The 16,569-nt window shown below is 54.2% G+C and overlaps 2 protein-coding genes and 2 long non-coding RNA genes across 10 annotated transcripts in view; 2 read left to right on the plus strand and 2 right to left on the minus strand.

Annotated features, from left to right (window-relative positions):
- The window catches only part of LOC103679272, a 137,258-nt gene extending 135,895 nt beyond the window's left edge, over positions 1 to 1,363 (minus strand). For 5 of the 6 annotated variants that reach the window (XR_005832028.1, XR_005832027.1, XR_005832030.1 and 2 more), the window contains exon 1: positions 279 to 882. This is a non-coding gene — a long non-coding RNA (uncharacterized LOC103679272). Of the gene's footprint in view, positions 1 to 278; positions 883 to 1,279 lie in introns of those variants that run through there. The other variant, XR_005832029.1, reaches the window with a different exon arrangement.
- On the plus strand, positions 1 to 11,318 carry LOC103679316 (dehydrogenase/reductase SDR family member 4). Of its 2 annotated transcripts, XM_040620762.1 has the most exons (8): positions 7 to 223; positions 1,312 to 1,489; positions 6,163 to 6,264; positions 8,305 to 8,375; positions 8,472 to 8,523; positions 8,805 to 8,939; positions 9,280 to 9,335; positions 10,807 to 11,318. In XM_040620762.1, the coding sequence occupies exons 1-8, from the start codon at positions 93 to 95 to the stop codon at positions 10,919 to 10,921; spliced, it is 840 nt and encodes a 279-aa protein (XP_040476696.1). In that variant the 5' UTR covers positions 7 to 92; the 3' UTR covers positions 10,922 to 11,318. The 2 variants fall into 2 exon arrangements, with proteins under 2 accessions (XP_040476697.1, XP_040476696.1); XM_040620763.1 differs by lacking the exon at positions 8,805 to 8,939 and having other exon boundaries at positions 1 to 223.
- Positions 11,302 to 12,530, minus strand: LOC121100272. The gene is made up of 3 exons (XR_005832031.1): positions 12,401 to 12,530; positions 12,077 to 12,187; positions 11,302 to 11,741 (listed from the first exon to the last, which is right to left on the minus strand). It is a non-coding gene; the product is annotated as an uncharacterized LOC121100272 (long non-coding RNA).
- The window catches only part of CARMIL3 (capping protein regulator and myosin 1 linker 3), a 16,722-nt gene continuing 12,239 nt past the window's right edge, over positions 12,087 to 16,569 (plus strand). Inside the window, exons 1-11 of the mRNA XM_040620760.1 lie at positions 12,087 to 12,194; positions 13,710 to 13,804; positions 14,139 to 14,189; positions 14,302 to 14,361; positions 14,453 to 14,568; positions 14,800 to 14,897; positions 15,138 to 15,208; positions 15,307 to 15,380; positions 15,634 to 15,709; positions 15,794 to 15,882; positions 16,360 to 16,454. Coding sequence (XP_040476694.1) covers positions 12,155 to 12,194; positions 13,710 to 13,804; positions 14,139 to 14,189; positions 14,302 to 14,361; positions 14,453 to 14,568; positions 14,800 to 14,897; positions 15,138 to 15,208; positions 15,307 to 15,380; positions 15,634 to 15,709; positions 15,794 to 15,882; positions 16,360 to 16,454 — 865 coding nt within the window. The 5' untranslated portion in view covers positions 12,087 to 12,154. The remainder of the gene's footprint in view (positions 12,195 to 13,709; positions 13,805 to 14,138; positions 14,190 to 14,301; positions 14,362 to 14,452; positions 14,569 to 14,799; positions 14,898 to 15,137; positions 15,209 to 15,306; positions 15,381 to 15,633; positions 15,710 to 15,793; positions 15,883 to 16,359; positions 16,455 to 16,569) is intronic.

Raw genomic sequence — 16,569 nt, forward strand, 5'->3', positions numbered from 1 at the left:
GAGGGGCGGAGCCGGGCGAAGAGGAGACCAGCTCCTGGTTCCTCGTCCTTCCCGGGTTGTTACCTCCCCTAGGAGCACAGCGAGGTGGCGCCATGCGGAAGGCGGCGCTGTTGTTGGCCTGCCGCGCCCGGGCGTGGAGATCGGTGCGGATGGCCAGCTCCGGGATGGCGCGCCGGGACCCGCTCGCCAATAAGGTGGCTCTAGTGACGGCCTCCACCGACGGGTGAGTGCCGGGGCCGGAGTCTCTGAGGCCCACGCTATCTGGAACATGTACTAACCCCTTGACCTTTGCGTCCGGCCGGCGTCCTTAGACCTCAGACCTCACTCCCGGGCAACGTCTGACCCCCGAAGAAAGGAACCACGTGGCCGGCCTGCAGCACCTCCGAATCCTCTTGCCTTGGCCTCACTTCTGCCAGTCTCCTGTCCCTGCTGCCCCTGGCTCAATGGCGCCACTTCAGCCGCCCAGGGCTCTGGGCTGCCCCAGTCAAGCGGCCCCACCTAGAGTCTGGGAAGACCAAACACCAGAAATCCCAAGCCAGTCCAGATTTCAAAAATCCTATCCCACGGCCTCCATCGGCTGTGGAAATGTTCCAGACACCCCATCTGGCGCCCCTTATCTGGACGGGACCCAAGACCCATGTGTCCAGGTTTTTGTTTAGCTCAGTACATTTTGCCCTTGCCCGACCTGTTTCTCCCCACCGCTCTTGTCTATCCGTTTCTCATCCCCACAGGACTTTGCTAGGTGCCCGCACTACACAAATCTAAAATACAAATGTATGCGAAATGCTAACGGCTAACAACTGCAAAGCGTGGAACCCTTACTCCCAGGGGAGTAATGTAAAAAACTGACATTTTTACTGGAGACCCACCCTTTCACCTGCACCCCCGAACATAATTTAACAACTGAATTTTGAGATGGTGTAGACTAGTAAGGGAGGTATCTGGGGACAGGGGCTCTTTCAAGTGAGGCCTTCCAATCATGCAGGTGGCTGTTGCCACACCCCTAAGTCATTTCTCTCCCCTCAGTCCCTACAGGGTGTGGGGCTGTCACCGTGGGGATGCCTGTGGAAGGTAATGCCAGTTCCTGAGAACCTAGCTTGAGGGCCAGAACCCTAGGAAAAATAAGTAAATGGGTGCTAACAACAAGCTAAGCATGTCCATCTGTATGGTAATGGCTTTTTTACACACATAACGCAGACAGGAGGTCCTACAGAGGGAGAGCTGGAATTCAGACCTGGGCATTCCGACTCCGGAACCCATCTCAGCCATTTCCCCTGACCTGGCATTGACAGGCACCTCTCTCTGCCGCAGGATCGGCTTCGCCATCGCCCGGCGCCTGGCCCGGGATGGGGCCCACGTTGTCGTCAGCAGCCGGAAGCAGCAGAACGTGGACCGGGCAGTGGCCGCGCTGCAGGGGGAGGGGCTGAGCGTGTCGGGCACCGTGTGCCACGTGGGGAAGGCCGAGGACCGGGAGCGGCTGGTGGCCACGGTGAGCAACAAGGGTATGGGCACAGAGCCAGGAGGTGGCGGAAGGGAGCCTCCGTCCCTACTTTCCTAGACAACACTGATGTGACGCAATCCAGCACTATTAACTAAAACATAACCGGACGTTCTGCATACCAGTCCGCCAGCACGTTTTTATTGTGTGCCTTTCTATGATGTCTCTCAGAATCATCCTATCCCAGTCAGAGCATCCAAAACCACTCTAATGCTTCAACCCTGCATCACCCCTTGGGTCACCCAGGAAAACAGCTGGCCCTGGTTCTCCAGTAGTTTCCAATCTGATTGGGCAGATGAGAAAGGTAAATGCAATTGCAAAATAGATGTGTCCACCCACGCGCTAATAATCTTTAGCTTGTAGAGTCGAGTCCCTGGGAACCTCTTCCAGGAGGCAGCCCACCATGTTTCAACCACCTACTGTGTGCCGTTCACTTTGTCCAGAGCCTTCACGGGTTCTCTCTAAACCTGACAACAACCCAAGCATGGCAAGGACTATTCTCCTGGTTTTGGAACATTCGAAACATTCTGCTCCGAAAGCTGGAGCAGCATCCCGAGGTCCCACAGCCAGTTAGAGAGAGAGCTGTCAGTCAATCCAGACCCGCCAAGCTGACTACAGCCCACCAGGCATTTCTTCATTACCATCGGGTCAGGCCTTTCGTGCCCACTTGGACGTCAGGCTCAAAGAAAGTGTCAAAGCCAGTGTCAGAGTTGGTACTTAGCACCAGCCTCCCAGCGACACAAGAAAATATGAGTATCTGGCAAAGGAGCCTGCTCTCCCTCAGGCTCAAGACACACACTTTATTTCCTGGAGTAGAAGGGAGACTCTACCCTAGATGGAAAGTATAACAGACTGGAAGTCTGGAAGAAATAAGTTGCTAATCATAGAAGAGGGGCACCTTAAACAGTGGTAAACGGTGGTATGATAGACAGGATAAAGTCCTTCTGTTTTAAGAGAACCATTTGGCAGATGCCCAACTGTGCATTGGAGAGAGCCAAATGTGTGTCTAAGAAATTCACCTTGGGGCACCAGGGTGGCTCAGTCGGTTAAACGTCCAAGCCCTGATTTCAGCTCAGGTCATGATCTCGGGGTCCTGAGATCGAGGGCTCCATGCTGAGCATGGAGCCTGCTTAAGATTCTCTTTCTCCCTCTCCCTCTGTCCGTCCCCACCCCCTTTAAAATAAATAAATAAATCTTTAAAAAAAAAAAAAAAGAAAAAGAAAGAAAGTTACCTTGTCTGGCCTTGGCTGCTGAGCAGAGCCCGAGACTGGGACCTTGATCCTGAGGGTGAAGAGAGCCATCTGGAATCCTGGGCCAATTGCTGACTAGCCAATTGAAATGTGCCCAGTAACTTAATGTCAAAATCCTGCCAGGGAAACAACCGCTCATCCCTACCAGGTCCACTTAACCTGTCCTACAGCCCTGGCTCAGAGGTGGGGCTTGAGCTAGACCTTCAGGAGGGGGGAGACTAGACAGATGGAGGAACAAGGTTCCAGGTGACCCTGAAAAATGAATAGCCGGCCAAGGAGGGACTGAAGAGGAGAGTGAAGCACTGTGAATCCACAGCAGAGAGCACAGGCTCCGGAGTGCCGGTGGATGATGGCCTGGTGGGAAGGATAAGGGACAGGGCCCTCCGTAGCCTCCCAAAGAAGTTTACATGTTCTTGGAGGAAGTAAGTACGTGAGGTTTTGGGCAAGATGAAAATGGGTATATTTGAAAAAGATAATCTGGCACCGGTAAGAGGATATATTAGAGTAGAAAAGACTCTGAGCCAAGGATGTTAGCAAGGACGCTGTCTCTGTCATTTAGGTCTAAAGCAGTGGCCGTGGGACCAGAATGGATACACCCAAGAAACATTCAGTGGGAACCGAGCAAGATCTTTTTCTTCCTAACCCAGTGTCAAGAAATGGGAAATAGGAGGGATCAGTCCAAAACAACTCTCAGGAGCGTCTGGGTGGCTCAGTCCTAAGCATCTGCCTTTGGCTCAGGGCGTGATCCCAGGGTCCTGGGATCAAGTCCCACATCGGGCTCCCTGCTCATGGGAGAGTCTGCTTCTCCCTCTACCCCTCCCCCCTGCTCACGCACCCTCCCCCCCAGGCTCTCTCTCAAATAAATAAATAACATTTTTAAAAACACACACACAGGGACACCTGGGTGACTCAGTCGGTTAAGCGTCTGCCTTCAGCTCAGGTCGTGATCCCAGCATCCTGGGATCGAGCCCTGCGTCAGTCTCTGCTCAGCAAGGAGTCTGCTTCTCCCTCCGCCTGTCACTCCCCCTGCTTGTGCTCTCTCTCTCTCTCCCTATGACAAATAAATAAATAAAATTAAGAAACACACACACAACTCTCAGGTAATTTGTATGGCCAGTGTCAGGGTGGAGAATGACCAGAGAGGATACTTATTAGCTATTGGAGATGGGTTCTGCCTGTTGCCAGCTGTTACCCTACAATGGGGAAAGCTGCTCGTTAGGAAGGGTTACTATCCAGGGCACTTAGGTGGCTCAGTCGGTTAAGTGGCAGACTTGATTTTGGCTCAGGTGATGGCCTCAGGGTTGTGAGAATGAGCCTTGAGTGGGGCTCTGAGCTCAGTGGGGAGTCTGCTTAAGATTCTCTCTCCCTCTGCCCCCCCGCACTGAAGCACCCGTGCTTGCTCTCTCTCTCTCAAAATATAAGTAAATAAAAAGAATGGTTACTATCCAGTGGCTTCCACTTCCAGTGGCGCTGCAAAGCTTCTCAAAGGCGTGGCGAGCAGAATTCAGACCAGCCGCTTCTCCACTTGAATATACTTTTTCTAAATAATACACCTATCAGAAAACAGAGCACCCAACTCCTAACCACTTTAGTGTAGTGAGCAGGCCTAGGAGACACCTCTGTGGTCATGGTGCCTTTCTCAGGAACCCTCTATGGTTCTCTGTTGGGTCAAAACCTGGAGTTCTCCCCTGGCCGAGCCGCGAGGCTCCCTGCCCCCAGCCACACACCCGCAGAGCACAGCACCCATCCCTTTCCAGCTTACTGGGCACTTTGCTCAACACAAGTGCATCGGCGAGACTCACGCAGAGCCAAGGCGGGTGACTGGGGCCTTGTGCCGGGACACCAAAACTTAGAGAGCACCGGACAGTATTGATGCTGGCTTTAAAAGCTTACGGGATCTTAAATGTTGTTAAACTTACGTGTTGACAGCCCAAGCCTTTCCTTAAGCAGTGTGGAAGCAACTGAGCTTAGCACCTAGTTAGCAAGAATAATTAGTTAAAACGGGAGCTAGCAGATGGTACACATTGTTAATAACACCCCTCTGTGCGCCAAATCATGAAGCATGGAGTTGACCGAGGGCCCGTGCGGCGCTGCCCGCCCAAGGCGTCAGAGTCGCCTGTTCTGGGCAAATGCATAGGCTGGTTTCAGAGGCACGTATTGGTGGCATGTTCTGCTTGGCCACTCCTCACTCTGGCTCGTGCCTTCGCCGCCCTCTTTCAATTTATTAGCGAGGTGAGATGTGGCCTTTCTCGGCTTCCCCGGTTTAAATCTCAGTTTCTGCCTTGAATCTTCCATGCCTCCAAGCCAAGAAAGGGGGAGGGGAGAGAAAATGACGTCATCATTGAGTGGGAAACCGCTCGAAGCCCAGGCTGGTGTCTTCCCCACCGTGGCTCCTGGGTAGCCAGTTTCATGGTGACCCCCAGCTCACTTTCAGAGGACTCTTTAAGAATTAGCTCTGTGGTAGAAGGGAGACTGACCTCAGGTTGCCACCACGAATGAGCTTTGTGCCCTGAGCAGAACGCTTGGCCTCTTCCAAAGACCCCGTGAGCGGCAGCCTCCTGTTCCTTAGCCAGGCCTCATATGTCATTACTGAGAAATTCACTTCCCTGGGCCTCAGCTGCGCCATGGGCATCCCCTGCGCCATGAGGACATTGGGCTCGGTGATCTGAAGGCCCCTCCGAGTGGTGACGTTCTGTTGGTCTATCTAAAACAGTTTCTCAGGGCGCCTGGGTGGCTCAGTCTGTTAAGCGTCTGCCTTCAGCTCAGGTCATGATCTCGGGGTCCTGAGATTGAGCCTCATGGTGGGCTCCCAGCTCAGCAGGGAGTCTTATTCTCCCTCTCCCTTTCCCTCCGCCTCTCCCCCGCCCCATGCTCGCGCTCGCATGTGCTCTCTCCCTTTCAAATAAATAAATAAAATCTTTACCAAATAAATAAATAAAATCTTTACCAAAAAATAAATATGAATAGATAAATAAGATGAAACAGTTTCTCCATGCAGGTAGGTGTGGACAGGTTGAGTTTTCGATCATGGTAACTCAGTCAAGGAGAACTGGACAGTAAGCACTCGGACAATAGGGGCTGGGACTCGGTGCGAAAAGTGAAAGGGTCTAGAAATGGATTTCAAGGTGGGACCCGAAGTCATGAGAATAGAGGAGCTCCCCCAAAAGGGAAAGCATAAAAAGTAAAAGGTCAGCAACAGTCCTAGAAAGGGGGACAGGAAGAAAAGCCTGCAAAAGAAACTAGACCCGAAATGTTTAGCCGCAGAACTTAGGGGAGCTGGGGAGAGAGATGTTTCAAGAAGAGATGTCATTTTGACAACAGTTTATTCCTAAGAAGGAATTCGTTATCCACATTGATAAATGCACCTCCCTGACTGGCCTGCAGTCCTAATTCAGACCTTACTCCTCTCTCTAGGCTGTGAACCTTCACGGGGGCATTGACATCCTGGTCACCAACGCCGCCGTCAGCCCTTTCTTTGGAAACCTAATGGATGTCACGGAGGAGGTGTGGGACAAGGTGAGAGGGGATTAAAGGAGCAGGGGACAGGCCTCAGAAAGCAGCCAGAACAAACTCAGGCTGCTTTTAGAATGCGTTTGTCAAGTGCCGTGGAAATGTGAGGAATCCTTGCGATCTGCACACACCTGGAATGCACCTGGTAAAGGGCAGGTGGGGGGTGGCTTCCTCTCTCCTTGCCCCCCTTTCATTTCTGCTTCTCCCCAGTTTGGCTCTTCCATTTGCTCTTGCCTAGCCTTCTTCTGCTTCACTCCCCAGCTCTCTCCCCCCACATGCTCATCCAGGCCCTTCTTCCGGGTGTATTTCCAGCAGAGACCTGGCAGCTATCTGCCAATAGCTAATACACTTAAGCCTACACAACCCCCATCCCCTTTTCAGCAGCCAAAAAAGAACGATTTCGCATTAGCTGGAAAACTTTAATAGCTGCTAGTTGAGCGAAATGACCTAAGTTACCGCTTTATAACTTACAACCTTTGAAAAAGACCCGTGCTCTCTTCTTCTTAACTGCAATGTCAGGGAAATCTGAGATCCAGATGTCTAAATTCAAGTGTGGAATATGGGGTTTTATGTGAGCATGCATAATTACATTTATGATAGATTTCACACATCTACAGGTTTTAATTATGAAGCCTTAATTAAAATATTTGTCTTTGTTTACTGAGGTTAATATTCCCACATGATTTGGGAATGCTAAATTTTTTATGATCTCCCCTGGTTTGGCTTTCCACTCTGATGTCATCAATAACTTCTCAGCGCTGAAGTTTAAGGATACTAAAATATTATAGTTTGTTTATCAGTGTTTCACAGACATAAAGACCAAAGTGCCAAACGTGCTTCGGTGAGTCAGTTCCTGATTGATATTCTTTAAAGTAGAGAAACATCTTTCATGAGCAGTCTGAATAAAGACCACATGAAAATCAGTTTTAAACCAAGTGATTTTTCTTTTTAATTTGCATTTTTTAAAATGTCACAGCACATCAAATATAAATTCAATGGCTGATCCTTGATTAAACTCTGGATTTTTAAAATAAGGACACGTGGGAGACAAGTGGGGGAAATTTTGTTAGGGACAGCCTATTAGGTAAAATCATTATTACCGATGTTAAATTTCTTGGTGTGTTAATGGATGGTGGTACATAAGAATGTCCTTATACTTTGGAAAAAATGCTGAAGTTTTCCTGATAGAACATTGTGATGGCTGCAACTTACCTTCAGTGGTTCAGGAAGAAAAAACTATACAGATATGTAGATAAGACACATGGGACAACATGTGAATAATTGGTGAATCCAGGTAAACGATATCTGGATATTCATCGTACTTCTATTTCGACTTTTCTGTAAGATTAAAATTTTCAAAATAACAAGTGGGCCTGGCGGGGCACGGGGCAGGGCGGGGGGGGGGTGGATACCCCCCCAGTGCCTAGAACGATATAAACGAGGGTCATGCATTTGTTTTAAGTGATGGGTGTGGTGTTTTGACTGGAGACTATGTCCCGGCTCCCCCAAAAGTGCCCCCTCATGATCCCACTTTCCAATAAATGGCCAGCCAGACAGTCCACCCTGGAGGGCCAAACGCATCTGACTTCTTAAGCTCAGAAGCCAGAGAAATGTTGGAACCACCCCAAGTGCCTGAGGTCAGGCCACGTTTTCCCTGAACAGCATGGCCCACGCTGGGGTGCGTCCAGGAGGCCAGCCCAATTCCAAGTTCTCCCTAGTTGGAAGAAACAGAGAATATCCAGCTCGAATCCAAAGCAGGCCTGCTAATACAGGCCAAATCGTGCTCAGCTGGTTAGGAAACAAGAGGGACCAGGTTCCTTTCTTTCTCACCCGAACCTCATGTGTCATTTTCTAGCTGAATAAGCCAGTGAAAGGGGCTTCTCCCTGGGCCTTGGCTTCTGCACTTGTCAGGTCGGTCCAGGTAAACCGTCTCTGAGGTCTGCACCGGGGCCCAACAAACGTCCCAGGAACCCTGCTGCGAGTCCTCCTCGCCCTGCCTTCTCCAGCTCTTTCCTCATGCTCTCTCTCCTTCTCTCTCGGTTTCAGATTCTGGACATTAATGTGAAGGCTACAGCCCTCATGACAAAGGCAGTGGTGCCAGAGATGGAGAAACGAGGGTACAGACAATGAGAGGGAGCCTGGGTGCGGTGGACCTCACGTGGGCTGAGGGTCAGGGTTCCCTTTGGAAAAGGGTCACTCTCTTCTTTTTCCAGGGGCGGCTCAGTGGTGATTGTGGCCTCCATAGGAGCCTACCTTCCATTTCCTGTAAGATCCCCCTTCTTTGCTCCTTCCATTCCCCGCCCCCATCCTGCATTTTTCCCCTCCCCCAGTCACCCTAACAGGTGCACACCACCAAGCCCCTTCCCCCAAAATAGATGTCTTGCTTCCACAAACCCTAACCTGGGGGCGGTTTCCCCCCAAGACAGTTTTCTAGCTGGCACCCTTCTTTAGAGGAGATGCCCTATTATCGACTACCCTTTATGCCTTACAATGAGAACCAAAACTGAACTGGAAACAGACACTAACCCATTATCTCCCTTCCCCAGGGCCTGGGCCCCTACAATGTTAGTAAAACCGCCTTGCTTGGCCTCACCAAGAACCTGGCCAGAGAGCTGGACCAAAGGAACATTAGGGTGAACTGCCTCGCACCAGGACTCATTAAGACTAGCTTCAGCCAAGTGGTGAGGACCGCGGGGACCCCAAAGGGGCATCTTCCTAGACGGCGAAGCCTAGTATCTTCTGCCCCCCCCCCGCTGTGGAGACAGGACTTCAGACCCTGCTCACACGGTTCCATCTCCTTAAGTGGATGAGAACTGGGGAGACCCAGCAACAACCTCACTAGGACCTGCAAAGAATGAAACAGCAGAGGGCGGCAGGGGGCGGCTGGGAACTGAGGACTAAGAAGTGGAAGGGGCTTCTCTCCAGCATTCCTCTCAGTTGACATGAGAGCAGCACTTTCTCCCCTCTCTGTCCCTCTGTCTCCTCTTCTGCCACATAAAAAGATGTCCCTTTTTCCTGCAGTTGTGGATGGACAAGGCGAGGGAGGAGAGCATAAAAGAAACCATGCAGATAAGAAGGTAAGGCTGTCCACGGGGAGGGTTAGGGAGGACAAGGACGAAAGTTCTCGTCCCTCACACAGCCCACAGCTTGCCGTCTTTTGGTCCCATAGACAACATGAGCGTGCTCTCTCCTGCCACAGACACACACTTCACAAGTCCGTGCACACCGCCTCGCTACAATGGCATGTGCAAAAACCAAACACAGAGGCTCCGGGTTTCAGCAGAGCACTGCTCCGGGAGAAGCCCGGACTCCTCTCTGCACCCGGCCGCGGCCTCCAGCTCTAGACATCCCTGGTGCCCAGGAACCAAGACCAAAACCAAAACCCTGCTTTTTTCTTAGTTCCCCTTGAATAAAACGGCATGTTCCCGAAGCCCAGATTGATGATCCTACAATCCAAAGAAAAGGAATGAAGAGCTTCACTAAGTCCCGAAACTCCTCTTGCTAAGAAAACTCCTCTCTTCCCCACAGGGCTAGCCAGACTGTTCAAGCCCCTTTGTCCGGCTTCTTTTCCTCTAACTTCACTGCCTCTCTCCAGCTTTTGACTTCTCCGTCTTGTCCCCCCAAGGACACATTCCAGCAATGCCTACTCTTCACTGGTCCAGACATCCCAGACCCCCTCAGGTGCACCCCAGGCTGTTCTGAAGTCAGGCACGAGCTACACACCTGGTTCACAACTCACTAACAAGCCAACTTATTTCATCCTGGGGCCCCGTGAATGTCTACACCCATGCTTCTGGGTCTCGGATGTGCATTAGAATCAGTAGGCTCTACTCCCAGAGATTCTTTTTCAACTGGTCCAGTGTAGGACCCAGGCATCTTTTTTGGTGGGGGGTGGGGGGGCGGTGCTGTGGTGGAGGGAGGAAGTGAAGCCCCCTAGATGATTACAGTGTGCAGCTAGGGTGGAGAACCACACAAATGCAGGCCTTCTAGGTGTGAGGTGCCCACTCTACCCAGCTCTAGAGCATTCTACGGTAGTTAGGTCATGGCGTCCCCTAACTATCCAATCCCTGATACAAACACCGAGAATTAGCACATTCTCCCAAAATGAACCTGACTTTAAGAGACAAGAAGAGATTCTTGAAAAAGTTGCCCGTGAGTTGAAGCTGTACGCATGCAACCATTTTGAACAAACCGCGTACTGTCTCACAGACTCCCTGACCCTTGAAGAGCGTACACACATGCGAAACAAATAAAATCGCTGCTCACCAGTTTATCCGTATGACTTAGGATTTTGCTGTCCCGAGTTGTCGAAAAAACAAGATGTCTCTGTATTATTTGAATATAATGTGTGGTGGGTTTTGCAGGGTGCAGTATTTATTTTGACCGCTTATCTTCGTGCTAACTCTATTTGACTGACAGGAAGCTTCTACACCGGCCCTGATAAATCACCCGATACTTTTTGATTAAGCAAATTCATTCCCTGTGGGCCAGGTCAGAGGGTCTGACTGTTTGATTTTTACTCCCTTCCTTGCTGCCCTTCTTCCCCAGGATAGGCAAGCCAGATGACTGTGCAGGCATCGTGTCCTTCCTGTGCTCTGAAGACGCCAGCTACATCACTGGGGAGACAGTGGTAGTGGGTGGAGGGACCCCATCCCGCCTCTGAGGACCTGGAGAGATTGACCTCACCAGGGCAGAGATTGGGCTCCAGCTCCTGCACTCTTCGACGAGCCTTTCCAAACTCTGCCTAATATACTGCTCACCTTATACCCCACCCCACCCCCCCAATCAGTTCTGCCCTGTGAAAAGACCCAGCCTTCCCTGTGGTCAAGGTATGGTCATGATTCCCTCTGTTGCTGTAGCCTTGGATAAAGACCTCCCCTGAGAGCATAGGGCAGGCCTGCTGAGACAGCTGAGTCCACCTTCACAAATACCAAGTAACATTCTTTTTTCCTGAACATGAGGAATTTGAGGAAGATGGGATTGAAGGAACCCGGGTGGAAAGAGCAGGGTGGAAAATCAACAACTTGCAAAGAGAGATGCAAATAAAATGCAGATGATCATGTTGCTTTGAATTGGTGTGTTCATTTTTCACTGTGGGGTACATAGGTGTGGTAGCCAAGCAGAGATTCTTTGTGGACTACATCTGTGCCTCCCCCCAGTCCTCCTCCCTGTCTCCGGGAGCTGAAAGTGATGCTCAGGGGTGGATGTGTCTGCAGAACTGCCAGCTGGGAGGAGGTGGCACAGGAACTCCCGGGTGATACTCTCGTCCTCACACCCGTGGGGATGGTGCCAAGGACGCTGCAGGGATCCCCGAGGCTGGGCAAGCGGGAGGAAGGATGAACACCCCCAGATCTGGCCAGGTCCTTTCCTGGCATCGCCCTCGGCCCTGAGTTCCCTTGCGGGTCAGCGAGTAGGAGCTGGACGCGTCCCGAGCAGTAGGGCAAAAGGGAGGGGCCTTGCAAGGATGAGCCGGGGAGGGGTACCTAGGCCCACAAATAAAAGAAATGGGTTCAGCTCACGGTGCCCGAGGAGTGGATGGCACGGAAAGTAGACGCCACCCCCGCCTGGGAGACGGCCCAGGCTCCAGGCGACATGCACAGGGCGTCGCACGCGGGAGCCTGCGGGAGGGGTGGGTGCGAGCGCGCGCGGGGTCTCACGCGGCTCGGAGGCGCGGCGCGCATGCTCAGTCCCGCACCTCTCCGGGCGGGGCGGGAGACCCGGGCTCCTAGGCCTGGGGCGGGGAGGGGAGCGCTCGCGCAGCCGCCCCTGACAGGAGCGGGCTCGGCGGCTGCTGCAGCGCTCAGCGCCCGGGCCCTACCGGAGCCAGGTCTAGCATGTGCCGCGGCTCCCCGGCGGCGGCGGCTCCTCTGCAGCAACGGCAGCAGCAGCGGCCGCCATGGCCAAGCCCAGCGCGGAGCTCACCCGCGAGCTGCAAGGTACGAGGCTGCGGTGGTCTCCGGGACGCCCCGTCCCGGAGCATCCCAGACCCAGTGCGTTCCACCCCGCGGTACACCCCAGCCCCGGTGCCTCCCCCCCTCCCCGCGTCCCATGCATTCCGACTCCAAGGCAGCCCCCTGCCCCTGCATCCTAGCTCGGGGCATCGCTGTCCCCGGAGCATCCTCCGCTGCCCGCCTCGCCTCACCCTGTCAGGACCTTCCAGTCCCAGAGCCGCCCGTCCCGATCTTCGGTGACAGGTGCAGTCCCTTGTCGCTCCCTGGGGCTGACTCTCATTGATCCCGGCCCATCCCTCGGGGAGGTGTCCAGTCTCTCCTCCGGAGAGTCCCCGCTTCCCCGTCGGGCGGGGCCCGGCCCGCCCCGCCTGACCAAGGGAGCTGCCCCTGGTCCTGACCGCCTCTTGGCTCAGCACCCTCCCTCCTCCCGGCCCCGCCCCGGAACTGGCCCTGAGAGCCCCTCCGGCAGCCCGGCAGCTCCCAGGCCAGTGGGGCAAAGAAGGGAGTCAGGGAAGAGGGCCCGCACTGGAGCTAAAACCAAGAGCAGGGTCTCTGCAGCTCGCCTCCCGGAGCCCCGGTCTTAGCCTTCCCCTTCTCCGTACTCACACCCACACCTCAAGGTCTCTCCTGTTTGCGTGGTTCTCAGACTCGGCCCAAACCAAGGCCGGACCCCCCAGCACTACCACATCCCTCACTCGCCACCTGCCCCAGGCCGGGAGCACAGGCTAGCCCACGCAGAAACCAGGACGCTCAAGGATACTCAGAGGCATGCTGCACCGTGGCAATTCCCATACCTACACACACACACACACACACACACACACACACAATCATCAGATGTGTGTGTACACACATCTTTAAAGAAACTGCACCCCCACCACACACGCACACCCACACATACACACACTGGGATATCCGGATGGTTTTGCTAGGAAATGGGTATTGAGCTCATTTAAACACTAACTCCTCACCACCACCACCACCACTGCCCACCCGCACCCCCTCAACCCCTCAACAGAGCTGTCTTTCACAACTACAAGCACAGCACACTCATTCACCTATCCACCCCTACCAAGGCCACACACGGCTCCCTGGTGTCTTCAGAAGGCAGGCACACATGCATAGTAAAAGGCAGACACTCACACCCAGACCACCCAGAATATAGTCAAAGGGACACCCCCACGCCCCCACACACTGACTCACTATGTATGTGTCAATGGCTGCTGGAGTGCATGGGTTGGAAAAATCCTTCACACCCTCAGAAGTGTAAGACACACCCTCCCACAGTGTCACTCGGCAACTGTCCCCTGACTCAGGAGCCAGGGTTTTCTCCACACCCCCCTCCTCTAATGGGAAGAGGAAAGCCACCCAAGAAGGAAAGCTCTCTCTCTCTCTCTCTGTTTATTTCTCCTCTCATCTGACCCCATACCCGAGAACCCTGGGGAGGTGGGGGTGGCCAGGGTAAGGGGAGCTCTGAGCAGGCCCCCCACCCACCCACAGACAGCATCAGGAGGTGCCTGAGCCAAGGGGCTGTGCTCCAACAACATCGGGTGAAGCTGGAGACGAAGCCCAAGAAGTTTGAGGATCGAGTTCTGGTGAGGGCACTGGGCTTGTGCTTGGGGGGGGGGGGCGGCAGGCAGAGGAGGCGTAATCAGGGGCAGCTGGGCTGCTGAGAACAAGGAGACCAGAAAGCAGGGGAGACTGGGGATGGTGGGGGCACAGAGGAGCCGAAGCCCGGGGAACGGGGCAGGCTGGACTGCATGGATGTCCAGGAGCCCGGGGTGGGGCGTGAGAGAGACAGAGGATACCCTGAGCAGAGGGCCACTGCTGACAGGGGTTGCACACAGGCGGTGGGGGCTGAAGGAGGACAGAGGGCCTAGGCCCCAGGAACCACCATTTGCTGCTGATGTTCTTTTCCTCCCTCCGAAGGCCCTGACCTCCTGGCGCCTCCACCTCTTCCCTCTTAAAGTCCCAGCCAAGGTGAGTCGGGCTGAGGAGCAGGGGTGCACCTGGCCTACTCCCTCCAGAACCAGGCAGCCAGGCCCTAACCTCAAATGAGCATGCCTGTGCAACCCCCCCCACCCACCCATAGGTGGAGAGTTCCTTCAATGTCCTAGAAATCCGCGCCTTCAACACGCTCAGTCAGAACCAGGTGAGTGGCACAACTTGGGCCCTGCTCTTGGGCCAGCAGGAGGAAGGAGTTGGTGTCTGAGGCCCTGGTGCTGGTGCTCCCTTTCCTCCAGATCCTGGTGGAGACAGAGCGTGGCCTGGTGAGCATGAGGCTGCCATCGGCTGAGAGCGTAGACCAGGTGACACGACATGTGAGCTCTGCCCTCTCCAAGGTCTGCCCTGGCCCCGGGTGAGTGGCAAAGGAGGAGTCTCTCAAAGGGCTAGACAACAAGGAGACTTCTCACTCCTTCTCTCCTTCCCTCCTTCCCTCCTTCCCCTGGCCCTAGGCTCCTGGAACACCAAGAGGAAGAGTCCTTATGTCCCCACTCCTGCTTCTTCCCAGGGACCCAGAAGCTATAACAGGGAAAAAACTGAGAGCCTCTTTCCACCCCTCTCTGGGATGGATTTGTTTATTTTCCAGGTGTCTAATTCGGCGTGGAAATGCTGACACCCCAGAAGGGCCCCGAGACACATCCCCCAACTCTGAGACTTCCACATCTACCACTCACAGTGTCTGCGGTGAGCAGGGGCAGACTTGATGCAAATGGAACCCCAACTACCCTGCCCTTGTCCAGAATCCTTTGCGCATGGGGCTCTGCCTGCCCTGAGGACTCCATCGCTCCCAGACCTCAGAGGTTCATGGTGTAGCAGGAACCCAGGACACTCGCCACATAAAATGACCTTGACCTTTCCTTGAACCCCAAGCCTATTCCCCATGTCCGTACTCCTCATGGAGCCAGCTCGTGTCCTGCCCCACAGGTGGCTTCTCTGAGACCTATGCTGCCCTGTGTGACTACAATGGGCTGCACTGCCGTGAGGAGGTGCAATGGGTATGTTGGGCAGGGACCCAGCAGGTGGGCAGGTGGGACCCAGAGGGAGGGGGTAGGGGAGGAGGGGAGCAGGTGTGAGCCAGTTCCACCTCTCCAAGGATGTGGACACCATCTATCATGCCGAGGATAACCGGGAGTTCAATCTTTTGGATTTCAGCCACTTGGAAAGCCGGTAAGCAGATGAAGCAGAGACTCAATTCCTCCCACCCCCTGCCCTTCTAGCCTCAGCCCGACCCTGGCCCTTCCAGGCTCCCTCTTCTAGTCCTACCTACAGCCCCAGCTCTCTCCCCAGCTCCACTCCCCCTTGTCTTCTACCTGGCTAGACTTTCCCAGCCCAACCATCCCATCCCTAGATTCTTCTGTTCACCACTTTCCTGCCCCAGCCACCTGCTCACCACTTTCCTGCCCCTTCAATCTGCCCACAGAGACTTGGCCCTAATGGTGGCAGCCCTGGCCTACAACCAGTGGTTCACCAAACTCTACTGCAAGGATCTGCGGCTGGTAGGGACTAGGAGGGGTGGAAGGAGGGGCCAGAGAGTAGCGCCCTCTCTGGCTCCTGATAGGAAAAACCCCCTCTGTCCTTAGGGCTCTGAAGTGCTAGAACAGGTGCTCCATACCCTGAGCAAGTCGGGGAGCCTTGAAGAGCTGGTGCTGGACAACGCCGGGCTTAAGACGTGAGGCCAGCCTCCTCCCTGGGCAGTGGTGCCCCGCTGATGTAGTCTTAGGGTCCCAGAACCTCAGAGCATGATACGGGCCTCCATGCTATCTCCTCCAGCTCCTCACCCTACAGAAAAGGAGATTTAGGCCCGAAAAGGACACAAAGCAAGTTTATGGTCAAGCTGGGACTCAGACCTAAGCCTCCTGGCCCCCCAGCTCCATGGCCTCTCCCACTATGCTCCCTGCCCCATCCCCTTCTTCTATCGACTACCCAGCAGGGTGGGCTGCTCTAGTCTCAAGGACCCAAAGCTAGGCTTTGTCTTGGCACAACTTCCCAGCTCCTTCGGAGTGATGACAAGCTCCCACGCTGGCCCCAAGCTGGTCCCCACCTGTGGGGGCCTCTGACATTTGCAGCCCCATGCAGGCAGGCAGGTGGAGGAAAAGGGGAAGCCCAGGGGCTGGGACAAACAAATCCTTCCTCCCCTTCCCTGAAGGGACTTTGTCCAGAAGCTGGCCGGGGTGTTTGGGGAGAACGGGAGCTGTGTGCTGCATGCCCTCACTCTGTCCCACAACCCCATCGAGGACAAGGGTGAGCCCCAGCCCTGAATCCTACCCCCACCATAATACAGACCCCTGTCTTCACCCAGAGCCCAACCCGGGGCTGAACAGGGGCTCTCTGGCCTGATGCCAGCCCTTGCCCCAAT

Source organism: Ursus maritimus, unplaced genomic scaffold, assembly GCF_017311325.1.
Source record: "Ursus maritimus isolate PB19 unplaced genomic scaffold, ASM1731132v1 scaffold_36, whole genome shotgun sequence".
NCBI lineage: Eukaryota > Metazoa > Chordata > Mammalia > Carnivora > Ursidae > Ursus > Ursus maritimus.